Genomic DNA, 20,024 nt, shown 5'->3' on the forward strand with positions numbered 1-20,024 from the left:
GCATATGAAAAGTAAATGCATTGGCCAACAGGGTTTAGAATTTGTAGCCTCCCAACCCCATAGCTACTTGAGAGCTGCTTCTTGTATATGACTATAATACTGGAACAGCAGCAAGGAGAAAATGACTTAATTTAGTGTGTTTGCCTCACATTTGGTGCTTATGCTCCATGTCACCCGGCATCATATAGCACATGCACATGTACCAGTAGCTGAGTTCATCAAAAGTTCAGTTATATATAATCACACTATAACCGCCACTGTCATGAGCACATGACCCCCCCCCTTAAGCAAATCTTCCTGCCCTTCCCTGTCAGGTGACACCCTGGCTTGATGGCAAATAGCCACCCGTCGCTCATGGCCAATGAAACACAACACAAACATCAGCTGGCAGCCCGTGTCCCGGCAACGGACCTGGAGCGAAGTTCAAAGCAGGGGCACGGAAAACCGAGCCATTTCACACACGTGTCTCTCGTAGTAGATAATCGAAGATCATGTTCCGGTCTTCGTGAAAATTCTATGGATACAAGACTAATGCTGCCAAATTGCACGAAAGTGTATCAATCTAAAATTGTAAAACTATAATGTTGTTTTTTTTTTTTAAATGATCAACTTGGATGCTTGTGAAAGTCAAAATATTATTACCTTAATTTAATAAGATAAATGATTTGTCTGTATGTCTAGTGAAAAAAGTACATTATATTTTTTTAGTTTCTGACACAATCTGCTAATGGATAAGGCAGATTGTAGCCCAGTATTGTTAAGGCTGACAGTCTTCGCTGGCGTGATTTTAGCATGATGATAAGGAAAAATTACATAAGGGATGAATTCAGTGAATTATGTGACGTCCAGAATACAGTTACCTTCATCTTAAATCAACATAATTTTCATGCTCAAAGGACCTTCCTTGCAAGAAGGTCGGAATTGCACTGACAGATCTTCTGTGAGTCTTGTTTATTTGATTACTTTATACAAAAAAGTTAAACTCCTTTGTTACAATAATAGCTGTTTAAAACTTTTTCCCCCTGTAACTATGTCCCACATACATTTTAACGTAGAGATAACCGCCCCAATTTTCGTTCAATTCATTCCATGATAAAAATCTAATTTACGTTATTTTTTTCTATTTTGCATATTAATTCATATTTGCATATAAATTGCATATAAAAAAAAGCTTAGCGTATTTTCATGACCTACCCTAACAGTGATTAGTACAAGCGTTTTTATCATGAAAGAGTTTTTGACTTTTCAGCCATCGCAGACTTCCATTTCTGCAGCCACTAATCGGCATGCAGCTCCTCACCAGCACGTAATTAGAGTAGCGAAGCCTTGTCGACAATCTCCGATAAATGAGTTTGAAATGCGAAGAAATAATAAAGACTGGTGATAACTGGCATTTTCTTTTGGTATATAAAAAAATTACAAAACTGATTTACTCTCTTCTCACCTCTAGCAAACCCAAGGAGTGCTACTGCACAAAATATATTGTATTATTTCCTTGTTTATAATATATAAATGTATAAAATATATGCTACTTCAATAACACACACACATACATGTATTTTATTGAAAAAAATATACATTTCAGGTTTCCATAATATATCGTATTACATATATAATATATAACTAGACATTATATATTTATGTCTATATTATGCACATGCATTAAAAAAATACATTTTGTGTAATGTTATATAATATATATATAATAAGTATATGAGTAAATAACTAATACATATATAAGTACTTGTGCATAAAATAAGACAAACATTGCATTACACCTGAATCCTCTTTATTAAAGTATGTTGTTTTCGTTAGCCTTTTTCATATGCATGGAATACAGTGAAAATACACATATGTATACAATAACAATCTCAATGGTTTTATTTTTTTGTAACCTTACGTTTATCTGAACAGCCAGATCCTGTATATAAAGCTTTATTGAAGTGCTTTGTTCCAAACTTCCCAATGTCTTTCATGAGACATTAGTTAAACCCTTAAATATAACTTAGAAAGCAGGTATCTTGCTTACTGATAAAATAATACTATTCAGAAATGTCAAGTGTGGAAAAATATTAATTTGATCTATTGGCTAGTAATAAAAAAATACAATGACAGTATATATAAATCCTTCATTTGTAATTCTACTAATATTTTACTGATGCATTAAGTTTTTGTTATAAAATAATTAACATTAGTTAACTGAAATATCTTTTTAATTATTTCTGTTCAAACATAAACATACCACTAGCATATTAAATGCCCATATATATTATTGAATGAGTACTAAATATATGAGTACTAAACAGAGTATTGTGTTGTTTGCATGGCATTAGCTGATTTGTAAGAAGTCTTGTGGTAAACATAGTGCAACTAAAAGGTTTCCACTTTTAATCCTAGAAGTGTTACAAAATTTACATCTGGATGCAGCTGGATTTACATGATAGATAACACTATAAGTGCTTCAGTTAAAAAAAATTAAAAAAACAAAGATAAAATAAAAAGCAAAACTAAGCAACTTAATACAGCATTCTTGGAAAAAGAGTAAACATCGGGAGATGGGATGTGTCTATATACCTGAAGTCTACTGCCATCTAGTGCTCCAACCAGAAATAGCGAGCTGGCAAAACGCTATTATTTCCTGGTTGGTTGTCGTGTTATTCATGTTCATCTAGCTTTTATGATGACCGTTAATGTATTTATCATTAAATATATTTATTTATACATTTATTTTGCCGATATGGTCGTCATAGGGTTTTGCTCACCTAGGAATGTGAGATGTTCTGCAGACTTCGTGCTATAAAACACGTTGCACTCAACTATGCTCATAGTGTCTGGGCTCGTAAGTAGGGCTAGTCAGTAAAATCTGGGTGGACCTACCCAGGACAGGGGGGGTGTAGAGAATCAGTGCAGACTGGAAGTCCTGCTGCCTCGCCAGTTCTGCTTGAAGGGGCCCCCACACCAAGCACATGTGCAGCCCTCTTTAGAGGAGACCAGGACAGAGCCGTGTCCTTAAATGGGGTGTTACTTTTCATCCCTGCAGCGAGAGAGGGACGGGGTCACTTATTACTATTTGCTGGAGTTACTTGTTCATTAACAGTGTGTACTGAAGCAGAACGCCGTAAGACAATGTAAACAAATTATCGGGGCAGAAAACAAAACACTCATTAGCTAACAGCAGAGCAGCACTGTCATTTAAAAGTTTAACAAGTTTTTTTTTGTTTAAATGTATCTGTTTAAGCAGATAAATAATGATTCTCATTCTGCTAATGTAGCACAAGAGCCGCGCCTTTCCACGGCGACTGGATGGGTGCCCACCCGCTTGTTCCGATGACCTCAGAGCTGCAGGCGGGCTGTACAACACACGGCTCCACCAGACGATTGTAGGAGAGTGCGGTCATAACCTGAGTGTGACAAATTCGGCCCATGTCAATTCAATTATACTCCATGGAGCGCCCCTCCCTGACACGGCCGCCCCGGGCTTCTGACAATGGCTCCGTGACCGCTCTGATTTGAAGCAAATTAAGAACAGACAGAAAACTAAGGGTAGACAGTTGTCACTAGCAGATGTCACTGATCTCTGACATCTGTTACAAAGTGAGGGAAGGATAATTTGTAAAGTGGGTTCTTCTTTTGCCCTGACATGTTTTTCATAATCTAAAATATAGCGTGTCATCTACAAAGTTTAAAAAACGCTGCCTTAGAGGAGGACCATTGTGTTGTAGCCGGGAGTGAAGGTAGTTACCCTGAACGGCTCCAGTAATAAATGCAGGCGTACAAACAAGTTAAAATGACTTTGGACCAAACTGTCAGCCATGCAAGCAGCTGCAGTGAAGGACACATGATTACAGTGGAATCAGCAACCATCCATCCATCCATCCATCTTGCATACCCACTTGTCCTATGTGAGGTTGTGGGGGCCTGGAGCCTATTCAGCTCAATTTTCGATTCAGTTTTATTTTCATGGCGCATTCTCACAACATTACATCGTCTCAAAGCACTTTACATTATCCCCACCCGAGCCCCCAGTGAATAGGTCAGAGGCGGACAGTTGCAAGGAAGAACTCCCATTTTCCAGAAACTATGGGTGCACAGGGCAGGAAATAACCCCCAGGAAGGGATGCCGACCCATTGTGGGGCTGAATTCTCCAGCAAAACAAGTGTAAGGGAGCAGGGTGTTCTGGGGCACGTATGCCTGCGCATATGTGCACACACACACACACACACACGCACACAAAATGAGCACTCACTGAGACCATGACCAGCAAGGCCATCATCAGCCCCAGCATCAAATGCAGGTTCTCCGTCAGGCCCCCGGCCCACAGGGGGCCCAAAATGGTGGCCAGTCCCCCGACTGAGCGCCGCACGCCCTGGCTGAACCCTGGTTACACACACACAGACACACACACACACATTCAGTCAGGCTGGGATTTGGTTACATTCATTAACAATGACACCTTCCCCTTGCTTCCTTCAGCAAACTGCTGTCAGAGACTTACTTAGCACTAATGTGGAAAATAACCCTCACAGAGCAAAGACTGTTTATTTAATGCCAGCCTCTCTGCCCTATTTACAGACTGATATGTTACTGCTGAGTAATAAGTAAAAGGTTAATGCACAGTAAGTATCATTAGCTGCAGCTCTGGAATGCTTTCTTGTCTCCTAGTGCTGCCTCCCAGTTCCTAAACTGAGCAGAAGGCATTATATATAAGACATTTGTCATGCGACATTAATAACTGAACAAATCTTAGGAATTTTATGTCTCACAGCAGTGGTCTATAGCTACATTAACGACCTGGAAGCAAGTACTGCCATTGTTGAATAATATGGATAGTAATAATATGAAAATACTGTTCTCATTTTTAAATTTCATTTTATTAGTCTGCTTTCAATTCCCAGCCTAATTTTTCAGCCCCACATGGGGCTCCGTGTCCGATTGTGCCCCCGCCAGCAGAGGGCAGCGCTGCTCACCTTGCGTCTTCACAGAGGTAACTTTAGAGAAAAGTGACACCTGGGACACAGCAAGAAAGGGGAGACCCAGAAGCTGCAGGAACACCCCGGTGATGAACTTAGCCAACTGCCAGGGGTATCCACCTGGGGGAGGGCAGGGGGGTGGCGGCAAAGAAAGAGAGCAGCAGGAGGTGTACAGGGTTAAAGGTGGCCTTTTGTTAGTTTGTTTATCCAAAGTACTTCCAAGGTCTGGAAGCCATCAGAGTACAAGGCCATATCCGTAACACGCATGTGTTTCCTAGCATAGCAGAAAAAAATAACATTTATTCAACCAATGGTTGTGAATAAAGTAACAGGGTTCCAGACTTAAACCTGCATTGGATATAATTTTACTTGAATTATTTAAAAATTAAATGTGACATGCTTCACATATCCAGCTACAGCTGGGTACTGGCAGGCATATAAGTCTTTTTAAATTGCAGTGTTTCCCAATCCGGTCCTCAGAGACCCCCAGACGGTCCACGTTTTTGCTCCCTCCCAGCTTCCTGCCAGACAGTCCACACTTTTGAGCTGGGAGGGAGCAAAAACGTGGACCGTCTGGGGGTCCCCGGGGACCGGGTTGGGAAACACTGTTCTATTGGGTTCACCTCGGGGATCAGTGAGGAAGATGAGGCACCAGGTGCAGGAGATGCTGCAGATGGCCAGTCCCAGGGCGAGCAGCAGGCGGTCAGCCAGGCGGCGGCTGAGACAGCGCACCAGCAGGAAGCCGGCGATGACTTCCACGCCACACAGGAAGTACATCATGCTGTTCTGCAGCTCACTGAAGCCAAAGTACTTCTGTGTCAAGGGGGTCACCATGGTCTGCAAGACAGCCGCATCGGCTCAACACAGCCCAACTAGGGCTTAATCCCCAGTGTCAGCTGCAAACTGAGTCTGATTTCTAAGTATAGTGTCTGCGCATATTTAGCAAGTTAATTCAGTACACATTTTGTCCTTTTTATCTTTTATGTAATTATATTATTTATTATTTCTATATCTCTACTTATATACTATATAACAGTGCTCAGAGAAAGTCTTGGGACGCTTGTACACGTATACCTACTGCAAAGGCATTTGTTTTTTTTTAAGTGTCATTTTTGTTTGACGGACTCATCCAGCTTTGTTCTTCCTATTTTGCTATTAATTGAAATTGCTGTCACTGGCCCCCAAAGGGATACTAAGCGTAAATGTTTGATGTTTGTTGTCACTGTTGCAAAGGTGTTACTAATTAAAAAGCAGTCAGTGATTTTTTTTAACTCTCAGCTCTTTTAGAACTATAATTTGGGTTTCTATTTATTACTACTTGAATGTTTTACCTTATTTAAATGAGTAACCAGTTACTCCCCAAAGATGTAGTTATCTGCCATAAACGTCGTTATGAATCACGATGACCAGTGTGATAATCTGTGTTTTTGTCCCAGTGGTGTAGCGTAAACAGGGTGAAAGGGCTGCTTATATGGGTGTCAGCGCGAGAGCCACAATAGAGCTTCAGGGTCCCACCTCCAACGCCGTCTGATTAAACAGGGTGATGAACTGGGCAGTCAGCAGCAGCAACACCTCCTCCCTCAGGAATTCTACGGGGACGGAGAAAGGGACCGAAGCGTCATTATCGTGACAGTCAATCCATCTTACGTAAATGTTTCTTCGGAAATGTGGAAAGGGCAGACATGCTACAGGCAATTTTGTATGAAAATGTGTTTTGGGATGGTGAGAGGAAACTGGAGAAGCTGGGAGAAGCCCAAAGGAACAAAGGGGGGGGGGGGGGTGTACAACCTCACACGCAGAGCCAGGCGTAGGAATTTACCCCCATCCCTGCAGACAGGGGGTTACTATGCGTTCTTAGTGTGTTTATAGACAGTTGATAGACCGTTGATAGTTTATAGACAGTTGATAGACCATTGATAGTTTATAGACAGTTGATAGACTGTTTATAGACAGTCGATAGTTTATAGGCAGTTGACAGACAGTTGATAGACAGTTCATAGACTGTTTATAGACAGTTGATAGGCAGTTTATAGATAGTTGATAGTTTATAGACAGTTGATAGACAGTTTATAGACAGTTGATAGACCGTTGATAGTTTATAGACAGTTGATAGACCATTGATAGTTTATAGACAGTTGATAGACTGTTTATAGACAGTTGATAGTTTATAGGCAGTTGACAGACAGTTGATAGACAGTTCATAGACTGTTTATAGACAGTTGATAGGCAGTTTATAGATAGTTGATAGTTTATAGACAGTTGATAGACAGTTGATAGACTGTTTATAGATAGTCGATAGACTGTTTATAGACAGTTTAAAGGCAGTTGATAGACAGTTTATAGACAGTCGACCTTTCTGCTAGGCAAACTTCCTCAGCGAGGCTTCAAGGTATCGTGAGGGCGCCGTAAGAAATTAAATGGGTACTTTTTGGGAGTTTTGCAGAAGCCCAAGACGGTCCACAAAAAGTTCAGTAACTCATTAATGCATTAAATATATGTACAGTGCTGGTTTGCAGGATGTCAAGCATATTTATGACAGTCTCGTATGTGATGTCTTGCAGGGATCTTTGCATCTTGTATTTCCCATATTCTTTTCGCCATAAAAATGCATGTGGTTTTTCCAGATTGCAGGGAGCCTGCGCCCCTAAACCCCACAATGTGGAAGGGTCAATTGTAGTTTATTTTTAATCAGTTTAAGGGTTTTGGCCACACAATTCTTCTGTCATACCAATGTGGACTGTCAATTTGATGGTAAAATTCATGCACGATATCAACATGCGAGAGAGAGAATTTTCAAAACCCAAACACGCTGTCACTCCTTTAGCTAAATCTGTGGGGCCACCTTTCCTGGCACTGATGTCCAGGAAGGGCTTAGGGAGCTCATCGTTTAGGAGAAGAGAGCGGGCAGGCGAGGGTGGAGGTAATGGGCCACCAGCAACGCCCTGAACTTCCAGCTGTTCGGTGCTGATGAAGGTCCTGAACTCAGAATCTTCTGCTTCTTCATTGGTCACCAGGGGCTTTGCCTCCTCTTCCACCTCCACCTCCTCCATGTTCATCCCCTGGCCCCCATGGTCGAGAGGTGGTAGATCCCAGTACATGAACAGAACCACCAACTCCAGCAGGCCCCAGACAATGCTCATGAAGAGCTAGGAGGAGCAGAACGAAGTCAGACAAGCAACAAGGCTTGTTGAAGAAGGTGGACTATGCACAGAGTACCCTTTACCTCCAACCCTGCATCAGGGGTGATTAGTAGTGATGCAGGAATACATAGGGAAATGCGCATGAAGACAGTAGGTGGCATAGCAGTTATTGAGCTGGACTTATGACCAGAATGAGGCAAGTTTAAGTCTCAGGAGATCCACCACACTTGTTCCCTTCGACAAAGTGCTTGCTCATGTGAGTTTTATTTACACAAAATGTTCTGAGGGCAAAAGGGGAAATGATTGGATTGGGGAGATCAGATTGTACAGGAGGTGGATCTAAGCAACTAGAGGAGGTGGGACCAAGACATCTGACTGTTTGGTCCCACCTCCTCTGTAATCCGATTGGTTATCTCTCTGAACCAATCATTTTCCCTTCTGCCTTAAGAATGTATTTGTGTATGCAAAGCTCCCCTGAGTGTGGTACCTGTATAAATTATTTTTGGCAGACTTACTAATGTTTGATAAATGAACAGTTTGTATTATATCTTACCCCTGGGGACGTGTACTTGTTCACGATGAAGGGACCCAGCTGGAAATCACAGAGCCTCAAAAAGATATTGAACGCTGGACCTACAGAGACGAGGAAACGGGCGTGATGAGCACTGATCAACGTGGGAACACGGGAGTGAGAAGACAGACCTAAAAGCAAAGTGATTCCCATCTGGACACAGAGCCGGGGAAACTGACCAATCAGGAGTCCGGCTTGGCGGCAGGCCATAACGGTTGCGAAGACTGTGGCGCGATTCTCTAACGATGTGATCCGTGTGAGGAGCCCGAATATGCAGGAACCAGCCCCGGCTCCGATCCCTGCGTGGTGAGGTCAAGCGGAGATCCCGATATTTGGGCACTGAAGCTAATGCTAATAGCAGCATATGGGCAAATAAGAACTTTCTAGAAATGCGTACCTGCTACGAGCCGGCTTGATAGGAGAAGCCACTTGGAATAGCCAATGAAATACATGAAGTTACCTGGAAAGGAGAAAAGAGCTGAGTCTGAGCTTATATGGTTATTAGAGTTACCATACACTTTATTTATATACTGTAGGCAGCTAAGAAGAAGTCTATGGTTTCCCATTATGAGTCCAACTAAGAAAGACAAGCGACAAGCTGAGGACCATAGCAATCTCATGACCGGATTTGTATTGTCATTTTTAGGTGAAACAGTATTAAGTCCCAACTAAATTATGCAGTCATGATAAGGCACATTGTTTCAATACAAACAAAATATAAATTTCTGGTTTATCGTGCGTTTTTATTTTTTGTGTGAAGGAAGAAAATTTGCAGATCAAATTATAGCTTTTCAGAAACTCTGAATAGTTTCATACAAAGACCATTGAATACTGTACGTTCTCATTATCCTATTGACCTATTTTGAATTAGTGCTTATCCATCTTGTTCGTAGAGATTTGGGGTCGGTTTCAAGGACTTTAAGACATAAAATGGCGATTTACTACGGTTGGAACACTAGGTTACAGCAGGACAAACACAAAGTTACATATTTAACTTGCAAAGGATGTCATTGAATTGTGAAGAAACAAGAACAGAAAACCCACATAAAGTTGGGGAGATCATGCAAAGTCCACTTTTAGAGCCAGGGGAGGATTTAAAAGCCACAACACTGGAGTAACAGCATGCTATGCACTGAAACATTGTACCATTATTACGATAAAATTAGGGGCAAGTGACTATAGCTTTGACGAAAGATTTGCTCTTTAAGAAAGACGGGAACTTACCGACAATCTCGAAGACGTTGGCCAGGAGGATGATGTTCTTGGTGGTATGAGTCCGATCAGACCAGTGGCCAAATAGAGGTCCGAACAGCAGCCCGCTCAAACTGAACGCGGACAAGCCGAGCCCCAGGAAGTACGGCGGTGCCTGAAGGATCTGCAGGTACCTCCATATGGTGGGTAGGATCACAGCTGTAAGTCAGGAGAATTATGAAATATTATTCCAGCCTCAGTTTAACAGCAGCTCTTGGGAGCTACAGGGCTGCCAACGTTGGTCAGCTGGCTGGAGTGAGATTTTCAATTTGAGACAAATCTGCACACACATGCCCACGCATTCACATGTATGTGACAGTTTTATTACTTTGTAAATAGTCTGTAGGGTTTGCAAACTACCCTAATTCTTTTGATGTAGCTAATTTTAGGTTTATAATTGAATAATATAGATTTTCTGTAAGACTTCTGTAAGAGTCTGGAAGTATGAGTGTCACGTCGGATACGTGGAAGTTGGTAGCCCTAGATCTACGCTAGCCCACTCTTACAATGAGAGTTGCCCACTGAAGTCAACCTGAGAGTTACTGAGTAATTGAAATTTTGTGACTTAGCGTTACACTGAAGGCCCTTGGAAAGAACGAAAGATCTATCAAACCCAGTTACGAGCAAATGTCACAAGCTGAAGATTCTGATCTTAATCTTGAAAGTACAATGAATTTCCCTAGATGTGCTGACGAGTGTTTGCACAGTGCAGCTTAGCGCAAAGCTAATGACGTGACGGAGACAGTGCAGAGTGACGGGACCCACACAGCACTTCTGGCAGGTTTTTCGGGCAGTGAGCAGGCAGTGAGCAGGCAGTGAGCAGGCTTTGATCGGTGGCTGTACAAATGTGTCACTTATGATCTGTCCCAGGTGATAAACTTGTCTGAGACCAATTTAAGGCAAGTTAAACTTAAAATATCAAGGAAGGTTAAATATAATGAACGGCAATCTTTCAGTGAGGCTGTTAAATTTAAGTTAAGTAAAAACAACCAGCTCTGAACGGGCAGAGGAGAAGCTCAGATGGTGTTAGGTGAAGCTCTGCTGATTTCACTCAGAGGGAAAACGGGAATGAAAGCAGAAGCGTTTTACAACCTTTACTTCAACAGGCTGGGAGTTTCCTGCATCATTAGACGCGACTAAAATTTTATGAAATTTTGTATGTCAAGTGCCACCCCACTAATTTCGCGTTTATAAGGTACATAAAACTTGCTTCAACATTTTCACTACCTTGAACTTGACAATAACCATATGCTATTTTCCCCTGTGGATTTATATATAGGTTTTAGGGTACTTAATGACAAACGAAATGACATTTTTTAAATTAAAGGTATATAAATAACATATTATTCTATATATGAGAATTATACTCGTCGTCATTCATTGATAGCATATAAAAAAGATATTAAGTCCGATGTTAAAACATACCGTACTCGACACCGCTCATAAGAAAAATTAGTCCAACTGTCACGAAGGTGAGCTGTCGTTTTTGTCGGTACTCCATACTCAAGAAATCATCTCCAGCCCTAATCGCCTGGAAAGCCTTTTGTATGTATGAATGAAACGCAACATACAGGAATTAAGGAGAATAAACGCGATCCTATACCGCATGTAGTAAGGGACGCGACCCAATACCAGATGCAGTAAGGGATGCTATCCACCGCACATCCTGCAACTGAATCACTTAGTTAATGATGCAGATGCTGCATCCTGTTACGATCTGCAGGCGTGCACGAGCTTTCTTCGTCGGGGAAAAGTTGCAAGAGAAATTTAGCAGTACTTGCTACAAAACTAAGAAAAAAAATAGGCTTAACGTAACACAAGCATCCTTGTACTGATGGAGCCATATCAAGGAATATAGATTCATTAGATTGGCTTGTTGTTCAAAGTAGAACTAAAGTTATGCATTTCAGCGCAAGGAATGAATATCTATTGAATAAGAGCCGTCATAACGTATAAGTGAAAGTTTTTTTTTCTTTTATAGATTCACACCTCACAGAACAATAACTTTTAACATTTTTTCCATTGCTAGTATTTTGTCCTACCGAATAGCAGCCACTGATAGGGCTGCTCTGAGTTTAATCTATAATTCACCATCGGTATGGGTAACCATCTCATATTCCATTCTCACCTGCAGTCGCAGGCACGGTATCGGGTTATCAGGGCTGCATCGTTTTCACCGTTTCACTGTCGGTACAGCCATAATCTTTAAGTCCCTCACTCACTACACAGAAATAAGTGACTCAGAAAAAGTTTGGCTAAGATGATCTCCAATCAGCAATGGCCGGCCGGGTTTCAAAGATACTGGAATTCCAGGAGACACAACTTGGAGGCTAGCATGTGGCTAAGGGAACTAAGGCTCCAGGCCTGAGATCAGAAGGTCATTGATTCAAGCCCAGCCTTGGTATTTCTCTGGGCCCTTGAGCAAGGCCCTGAACCCTGGGCTCCAAACCTGCCACTACATGTGGCTGAATTCATTGGCAAGCATGTTCTCACCTACATGTGTGTCATGGCGACAAGATTATACCTCCCAGTGGGATAATTAAGTACCATCATACATCAAACAGAACCCTATTTATATATATATATAAAACATTTATTTACATGGTATAACAAAACAGCATAGAGCACCAGCAGCACACCGGTGTAAAACACTGAGTTTTCTCAGCAAATTCTCTTCACAGTGTTGATGGAGCTGCTTAACAAATGCTGGTGCTTTCAGAAGGCCAGCTTCTTCATAAGCAGATAGACCCGGGAGTCCACTTCGAAGCCGTGCAGGTTGTTGGCGTCTCCCTGCAGCCTCATCAGCAGGCCTCCATAGGATACATATGCCGATCTGGGGGGGGGGGGGGGGGGGGGGGGGACAGAGGTACGGGGTAAAAAAAATTAACTACCGAGCAATTGCCTGAAAAAGAAAAGAAAAGGGGTGGCACGGCACTTACAGACGTGTAGCCGCCTCGGTGGACGTCTCGTCTCCCTCGATTTTGTACACTTTGCCGTACATCACGTAATCAAACTGGTCCGCCCTACCCAAAGTACAGATGTGACGCGTGCTACCAAATGCAGATGGAGATGGGCAGTCTTCAGCAGGTCGAGAAAAAAGAACCTACCGCGAGGGGCGATCATCCTGTGGGTTATATTCCCCATCGTCCGGAGTGCCATCTTCATACAGAGTACTTGCTATGACCAACCGGAACTTGTCTCCTGCAAGGTAACGGCAGTTCGTTCATATGAATAATGCTTCACATTAACTGTACCCTCACAATGCCTTCATAATGCATTCATAGAGCATTCAGTGCACCTTCATAATGCATTCATACAGCATTCAGTGCACCTTCATAATGCATTCATACAGCATTCAGTGCATAATGCATAATGCATCCATAGAGCATTCAGTGCACCTTCATAACACATCCATAGAACATTCAGTGCACCTTCATAATGCATTCACAGAACATTCATGAGCAGCAAGTAAACATACCACATCCTAGAATCTTAAATTTTAATATACATTAATAACATTAAACGATAATAAACTTTAAAATCGTATAATGTTCATCATTAATGTATATTGAAGTTGTTGAGGTATGTTAGGATAAGGTATACTTACATACTGCCTATGAATGCATAATGAATGCATTATGAGGGTGCAGTTAATGTAAAGCGTCACTGAGTAATGATATGCTTTTACAGAAAAGAGGAACTATCTTCTCTCAATTTAGGCCTAACATCTTGTATCATTTATTCACGACATGGAGAAAAGTATTGGGACACGCCTCTTAATCACTGAACTCAGGTGTTTCATTCAGACTCATTGTCACAGGTGTATAAAATCAAGCACTTAGGCACATCGTCATTTTTACAAACATTTGTGAAAGAATGGGTCGTTCTGAAGAGCTCAGTGAATTCATGCATGGTGCTGTCAAAGGGTGCCATCTTTACAATGTCAGTTCATGAAATTCCTTCCCTGATACATATTCCACGCCAACTGTAAGTGGTATTATTACGAGGTGAAGCTTTTAGCAATGAGAAACTCAGCCACAAAGAGGTAGAACATGTAACAGAGCGGGGTCACCAAGTGCTGGAGCGCATAGTGTGTAAAAGTCGTCAGCACTCTGTTGAATCAAAAACTGCAGAGTTCCAAGCTTCCTCTGCCATTAACCCCAGCACAAAACTGTGCACCAGGAGCTTCATGGAATGGGCTTCCATGGACGAGCAGCTACATGCAAGTCTCCAAGGGCGATGCCAAGCGTCGGATAGAGCGGTGTAAAGCACAACGCTACTGGACACTGGAACAGTGGAAACACGTTCTGTGGAGTGATGAAGCACACTGCTCTGTCTGTCAGTTTGATGGATGAATCTGGCTCTGGCTGATGCCAGGAGAACGTTACCTGCCTCACTGCATGGAGCCAGCTAACGTTTGGTGGAGGAGGGATAACGGTTTGAGGTTGTTATTCAGGGGTGGGGATTGGCTCCTTAGTTCCAGCATTGGGAACTCCAAATGCTTCAGCATGCCTAGATATTTCAGACAATTCTAGGCTTCTAACTTTGTGGGAGCAGTTTGGGGAAGGCCCTTTTCTGTTCCAGCATGACTGTGCCCCAGTGCACAAAGCAAGGCCCATAAAGACATGGTTCGGTGAGTTTGATGTGGAAGAACTTGAATGGCCCACACAGAGCCCTGACCTCTACCCTAGCTAACACCTTTGGGATGAACTAGAAAGGAGATTGTGAGCCAGACCTTCACGTCCAACATCAGTGCCTGATCTCTCAAGTGCGCTTTTAGATGAATGGGCAAAGGATCCCACAGACACACTCAAACCTTATGGAAAGCCTTCACAGAAGACTGGCAGCTGTTATAGCTGCAAAGAGGGGACTAGCTCCACTTTGATGTCTGGATTTAGAATGGGCCTTCATAGAAGTTCCTGTAGGTGTAATGGCCAGAATTCCCAATACTTTTGTCCATATAGTGTATGTACTATCTCTCACGTGCATTAGGTCTTACCAAGGTCCACAGGATATATCTGAATGTTGACATCAAGAATGAGGTCCATTTTGAAAGACTCACTCTCACAATGTAGACGAGACACTACAAAGATAAAATCAGTGGTCAATAACGTGGCAACCTCCGATGCTTCCCATGGACATAGTATTTAAAAACGTAGTCTACATAGTTTTTTTCTCTTTTTTTCTCAATCAAAACACGTTTGGCTGCATACGTACAAGCTGACGACCGCTGATGAAGCATCAGTGGGCAGGCGATTCCATCACGTTTCTGTAATTCAGTTAAACTCGAAATCCCTACCTCTGTCAAATTTCTTTCCATCAGGGTCAATGTCCTTCACATCGAATATATCTTCAAACAAAATCCCTGCCATTTCGTTTCAGTCCTGAACTTGACACCCAGAACAAGATATGCGTTCCGTTCGACACTTATGATATTGCCTGAGGGGAAAAACACATAGATAAGATATTCATCGTCCTGTACTTCTCGAAAATACATACTATGCAAATATAACGAGCACGTCAGAATGTCGAATCAAAGACTAACGCTACATCAATTTCGATCAAAGAAATGAAAATAGTATTAATCAAACGACACATAAAACAAAGGATAGCAAACGAAAATTAGATTATTACCAACGTTTGTGTTATACGCAATTACCTTGTACTAAACCAAATTAAAACATATGCAATGTAAATGCCATTCAATCATTCCCATCACACAATGTGTACAATACAGTGATTAAGCTAGCTTACGTTTTCGCTAAATTAGCTGTCCAGTGGCCACTTCCCTTCTTTATGCTAATTTTGCGTTCCTTTAAAATGTTTTATGTTCTAAATGTATTCCAAAATGAGATTATATACGTACAGCAACACCATTCATTGCTAGCGCGCCATGTGTTTAACCCCTGAACTCTGAACCGGAAGGACTTCGGGACCTTCACTTCCTGAAGAAGCGGCTTTTCTTATAACAAACATTTATATTTGACACTAACAATGAAATACGATTTTTTTTCGAAAATGATGTAGTTAAATTTTTTTTTAAATGTGTTTATTTCTTTGTGTTTTTACGAGTACTATTGATAATCGAAAAGTACATTTATGCTGTTTCATGACATTCACCCGTTTGATTTACTTTTTCGCAGTTATACTGGTATATTAGTCTGCCTGACTAATGTAAATGAAGTTTTTTGATCTTTTTCAGAATACTGCCCCGTGCTCAACTATGTATGAAATTAAAATATTATGGCAATGTCTATGCAATCTTTCCCCAGTAGACGGCGCTGTTTCTGTTTTTTTTCGACATTTCTGTACGCTGTCTTGGCGGGGGGCTGTACTGGGTAAATAGTGTATGTATCTGGGATGGACTGGTATCCTATCCAGGGTGTACCCCAATATTGTGAGGCTCCAACTGAGCACACCCTCCAGACTTGAATAGGCTGAATACGATAAGTGATTACAGAAAATGCATGGATGGATGGATTTCTGAAGCAAGTAGAGGGGGCATAAAATGTATTTATAACTGCTATTTATTGTCATCATTTATCAATGATTGAAATACCAAAACTGTGAACTTTCACAAGCATTTGAAACAATTTGAGTCATGCTTTCATGGAAGCTGTGTTTTGCTTGTAATTTGTCTGTATGTTTATGATGCCATAAAATATGTATAATAATTTATAAAGCACCAAGCCTCCCTTTTTATTTTCTATCTATTCTGTCTGTGCAAACAGAAAACAAAAGGGATGTTTTGATTGGAAAGTTATGCATAATTGATATGTTGATGTAGCTGCAATATACATCTGAGTTGGTGTCACCAGAGCAAATTAGTAAAGCAGAAGGACTTCAGCGACCATAAGACCATGCAGAGGCACGTGGTCATGCATCCTTTGCGGTAACATCTATTTAAATCCTTTTAAATTAACCTCTTGACCTTAGTTAATATTTTGAAGGATTTAATTAAAAGTTATGGACATGGTTTGTGTGGAAAGGAATCAAACTCATTGGGTTAAATTTTCAGTTTCACTCATTATGTTTGTGAATATCTGGAAGGGCAATGAGAAGTGTCACGAAAACAAACTTCTTAAGGTGTATTGCACAAGAGGCAATCCCAGGGATCGAGGGAGATCCTTTGGGAGTTTATCTTCCTTTTGTGTTGCAGCATCGTCGCCTAGGCGATGGCAGCAGTGCCACTCCCTCTAAAGGCTGTGTGAGCAGATAGAGTGCCCTTGGCCTTTGGCTCTGGGTCACAGCAGAACACCCTACCTATAAAGGTAGTGCTGGGAAGACTGGAACTGTCTGACAGTTGCCTGTTGGGTCGTGTCTATTAGAAGGAGTAGGGCTCAGGACAGCACGGAATGGTGCAGGACTCTGTGTCTCACCGTGGATCTTTCAGCGTTCCCATATATATCAACCTCCTGAACGCTCGCCGAAACAAGACTAGGTAAGACGGGGCCTCTAACTTTACTCTCTATGATCTCACTACTTTTATCTGAAGTAAGCTACTTCTTCCTTCCTGGTGTACGCTTTGTGTATGTCTGCAACTAGATATTGTTACTTTTCAAGGCTAGAGTAGCCCTTCCCAAACCAGGCAATTTAACTGTGGATCAGGGTATAAGCCTGCACCTATATCCATATCTAACCTCCTTTATCTCTGCCCCATCTTTCTGTGAATCCGGAATTTGTGGCTGAAATTGAACCTATCCATCCTTTATGTCCATCGGGGGGCGGCATGGTGGTGCAGTGGTTAGCACTGTTACCTCACACCTCTGGAACCCAGGTTCGAGTCTCCGCCTGGGTCACATGTGTGTGGAGTTTGCATGTTCTCCCCATGTCATCGTGGGGTTTCCTCCGGGTACTCTGGTTTACCCCCACAGTCCAAAAACATGCTGAGGCTAATTGGAGTTGCTAAATTGCCCGTAGGTGTGCATGTGTGAGTGAATGGTGTGTGAGTGTGCCCTGCGATGGGCTGCCCTCCCATCCTGGATTGTTCCCTGCCTCGTGCCCATTGCTTCCAGGATAGGCTCCAGACCCCCCGCGACGCAGTAGGATAAGCGGTTTGGAAAATGGATGGATGGATGTCCATCGGGGACAATGACTATAAATGTGATTGTTTTTAATGGATAGTTTTTGCACTTAAAATAATTGCAAGGAAACTTGCATTAGCTTAAAGATTTACAGTTTCCCATTTTTGAAGCTGGACATCTTCAGAATAAATTCACTTAAAGTTCATTTCTTGAGTAAAACAGCAGGTGCCTCTTCACCAATCTTCTGGTTGTATGTAGACTCTCTTAACCAGTGCACTGCCTGCGCAGACAGAGCATCTATTCGATGGCAGAGACCAATGTCCCGAGCAGGCGGCGGGAATGGACATCACAGACACCCACGTCGAGCGTGGGCGAGGACAGGGCCGTCATCCTGGGCTTCGCCATGATTGGCTTCTCCGTGCTCATGTACTTCTTATTTGGATTCACCATCGTGAGACCCTACCTGAACAGGTTGAGCTCCGATCAGCTGAAATACACCACAGGAATATGTCTGTTCATGATGAATTTTGTATGGGCAGCCTGCGTGCATCTGTGCATTTATCCTAGTCATCTGAGGAAGATGGACTCAGAATGACTAAGGCGCTCTCAGTAGAGCTTGCTTTAATCTTCCTTCGTAGGGCATACCCAGAAGCAAACGCCCATATCTGGCAGGTCACAATTACCTTTTGTTTTCCTCATTGGAAAGATTACTGAATTAGAAGGGCAGCTTACTATGAACCATTGTTCATATCCTTATGAATCCTCCCATTCTGAAGGTCTAATTTCTTTCTGCAGGAAGGGGTCGTAGCTAACAACAAAATACAAAGCCCTAACAAAATGTAATGTTTAGGGAGGGGCTTGTAACTGTTTGCATATTATTTTTGTGTTCAGGGGCCCCTATAAAGTTCCTGGCCCCCTGAATCTGCCAGAGCATCCAAGCCCCTCTGAAGTGCCTCCCTACAGGACACAGATTTGCACACCAACAACAGAAACTGGAGAATGATGAAACGAAACTGCTTGTGAAAACCATCTCTCGCCCTGTGATGGTTCAGCCCCTGGATCAAGGAGTCCACATGCAAGCTGATCCAGGTGGATGTCCTGAGTGATCAGGTGGACTGCAGAGACCAGTGCAGTTACCCATGCCTGAAGGTGCTGGTGAACTTCTCCCACTCTGGACGTGAAGTTGTGCTACGCTACAAGGAAGCAGCTTTTGACCTTGTCCACAAGGTGCGCTATGACTTCTATCTTCATATACTGTGTTTTGATGTGCGACATCCATCCATGACCATTTATCCAGGACAGATCACGAGTCAGGAACCCTGGCTGAAATGGCAGTGCATCACAGGGCAGATAGTCACAGATTATGGGCAATTTAGAGATACCAATTATCACAAATCACATATGCAAGCATGGGAACGACATGCAAACTACACCCACATTTTATTTAATGTACTTGTTCTATACCAGTGATGCCTCCTGTTTTCTGTCTAGTGTTTCTTTGTGCCCAAATGCCAGAGGTATAAAAAAGAGGTATTAGAAGAGACTCAGAGAATTCAGAGCTGGCTGTTGAAGCAAGAGGACGGTTTCTTCAGCTGCTACTCTCGCTTCGAGGACCACCCCAAGGAGGCCGTCTTGACCAGGAAGTACGACGGCTGGCTGGTGCTGCAGTGCGTGTGCTGGTCCACGCTGATGCTGTTGGGTGGGGTTAGCATCGTGTGCCTGGTGAAACTGACTCAGAGGCTGGCTCACATGTGTCAAAGGCTCGAGGCCATGGAGGGTCCAGGCGGGTAGCTGCCGGCGCCAACAGCGAGCGAGGAACGATGGGGAACACCTGCGGCTAGCGTGCTGGTTAATGACATGGACTAGTGACCCTGAAGGTTGTAGGTTCCAGGAGGGGCTTTGCTGTGAGTACTGTAGCTTTAAGCAAGGCCCTGAAAATGACTGTAGCCATTTAGACCAATACTGTAAATCTCCTTGGAAAAACCATCAAACTGTTTATACTATAAGTCTGTGGCAGGCTGCTGGGTTTCAATCTATTTATGACATCCAATTTTAGCAGTTTTTACG

The 20,024-nt window shown here is 42.5% G+C and overlaps 3 protein-coding genes across 6 annotated transcripts; 1 reads left to right on the forward strand and 2 right to left on the reverse strand.

Annotated features, from left to right (window-relative positions):
- Positions 1-2,535: 2,535 nt before the first annotated feature.
- Positions 2,536-11,765, reverse strand: LOC125717116 (uncharacterized). The gene is made up of 12 exons (XM_048990095.1): positions 11,359-11,765; positions 9,907-10,092; positions 9,080-9,142; positions 8,862-8,981; positions 8,665-8,744; positions 7,679-8,117; positions 6,487-6,560; positions 5,595-5,808; positions 4,969-5,091; positions 4,248-4,378; positions 3,316-3,401; positions 2,536-3,034 (listed from the first exon to the last, which is right to left on the reverse strand). Exons 1-12 carry the CDS (start codon positions 11,432-11,434, stop codon positions 3,022-3,024), a joined length of 1,605 nt encoding a protein of 534 aa, XP_048846052.1. The 5' UTR covers positions 11,435-11,765; the 3' UTR covers positions 2,536-3,021.
- Positions 11,766-11,890: 125 nt separating this feature from the next.
- polr2h (RNA polymerase II, I and III subunit H) lies at positions 11,891-15,891 on the reverse strand. Of its 2 annotated transcripts, none has more exons than XM_048990024.1 (6): positions 15,800-15,891; positions 15,233-15,372; positions 14,933-15,016; positions 13,041-13,134; positions 12,873-12,956; positions 11,891-12,766 (listed from the first exon to the last, which is right to left on the reverse strand). In XM_048990024.1, the coding sequence occupies exons 2-6, from the start codon at positions 15,303-15,305 to the stop codon at positions 12,649-12,651; spliced, it is 453 nt and encodes a 150-aa protein (XP_048845981.1). In that variant the 5' UTR covers positions 15,306-15,372; positions 15,800-15,891; the 3' UTR covers positions 11,891-12,648. The 2 variants fall into 2 exon arrangements, with proteins under 2 accessions (XP_048845981.1, XP_048845980.1); XM_048990023.1 differs by having other exon boundaries at positions 15,688-15,870.
- A 1,225-nt stretch (positions 15,892-17,116) lies between these two features.
- On the forward strand, positions 17,117-19,942 carry kcnmb3 (potassium calcium-activated channel subfamily M regulatory beta subunit 3). Of its 3 annotated transcripts, none has more exons than XM_048989091.1 (4): positions 17,117-17,374; positions 18,246-18,428; positions 19,010-19,184; positions 19,473-19,942. In XM_048989091.1, exons 1-4 carry the CDS (start codon positions 17,289-17,291, stop codon positions 19,746-19,748), a joined length of 720 nt encoding a protein of 239 aa, XP_048845048.1. In that variant the 5' UTR covers positions 17,117-17,288; the 3' UTR covers positions 19,749-19,942. The 3 variants fall into 3 exon arrangements, with proteins under 3 accessions (XP_048845048.1, XP_048845049.1, XP_048845047.1); XM_048989092.1 differs by having other exon boundaries at positions 17,118-17,374; positions 18,216-18,428; positions 19,449-19,942; XM_048989090.1 differs by having other exon boundaries at positions 17,118-17,374; positions 19,449-19,942.
- Positions 19,943-20,024: the final 82 nt, after the last annotated feature.

The sequence above is a fragment of the Brienomyrus brachyistius genome, chromosome 21 (genome assembly GCF_023856365.1).
Source record: "Brienomyrus brachyistius isolate T26 chromosome 21, BBRACH_0.4, whole genome shotgun sequence".
NCBI classification, from domain to species: Eukaryota; Metazoa; Chordata; class Actinopteri; order Osteoglossiformes; family Mormyridae; genus Brienomyrus; species Brienomyrus brachyistius.

Coding starts and splice junctions, on each gene's coding strand:
- LOC125717116 (XM_048990095.1), bottom strand. CDS start 11,434: ATGGAGTACCGACAAAAACGACAGCTCACCTTCGTGACAGTTGGACTA. Junction 8,745..8,861: donor CCAAGCCGGACTCCTGATTG/GTCAGTTTCCCC, acceptor TCGTCTCTGTAG/GTCCAGCGTTCAATATCTTT. Junction 6,561..7,678: donor TATGACAGAAGAATTGTGTG/GCCAAAACCCTT, acceptor CCGTCCCCGTAG/AATTCCTGAGGGAGGAGGTG.
- polr2h (XM_048990024.1), bottom strand. CDS start 15,305: ATGGCAGGGATTTTGTTTGAAGATATATTCGATGTGAAGGACATTGAC. Junction 12,957..13,040: donor CAGGATGATCGCCCCTCGCG/GTAGGTTCTTTT, acceptor TACTTTGGGTAG/GGCGGACCAGTTTGATTACG. Junction 12,767..12,872: donor ACCGAGGCGGCTACACGTCT/GTAAGTGCCGTG, acceptor CCCCCCCCCCAG/ATCGGCATATGTATCCTATG.
- kcnmb3 (XM_048989090.1), top strand. CDS start 17,289: ATGGTGCAGGACTCTGTGTCTCACCGTGGATCTTTCAGCGTTCCCATA. Junction 17,375..18,245: donor GCTCGCCGAAACAAGACTAG/GTAAGACGGGGC, acceptor CTGCCTGCGCAG/ACAGAGCATCTATTCGATGG. Junction 18,429..19,009: donor GTGAGACCCTACCTGAACAG/GTTGAGCTCCGA, acceptor GTGATGGTTCAG/CCCCTGGATCAAGGAGTCCA.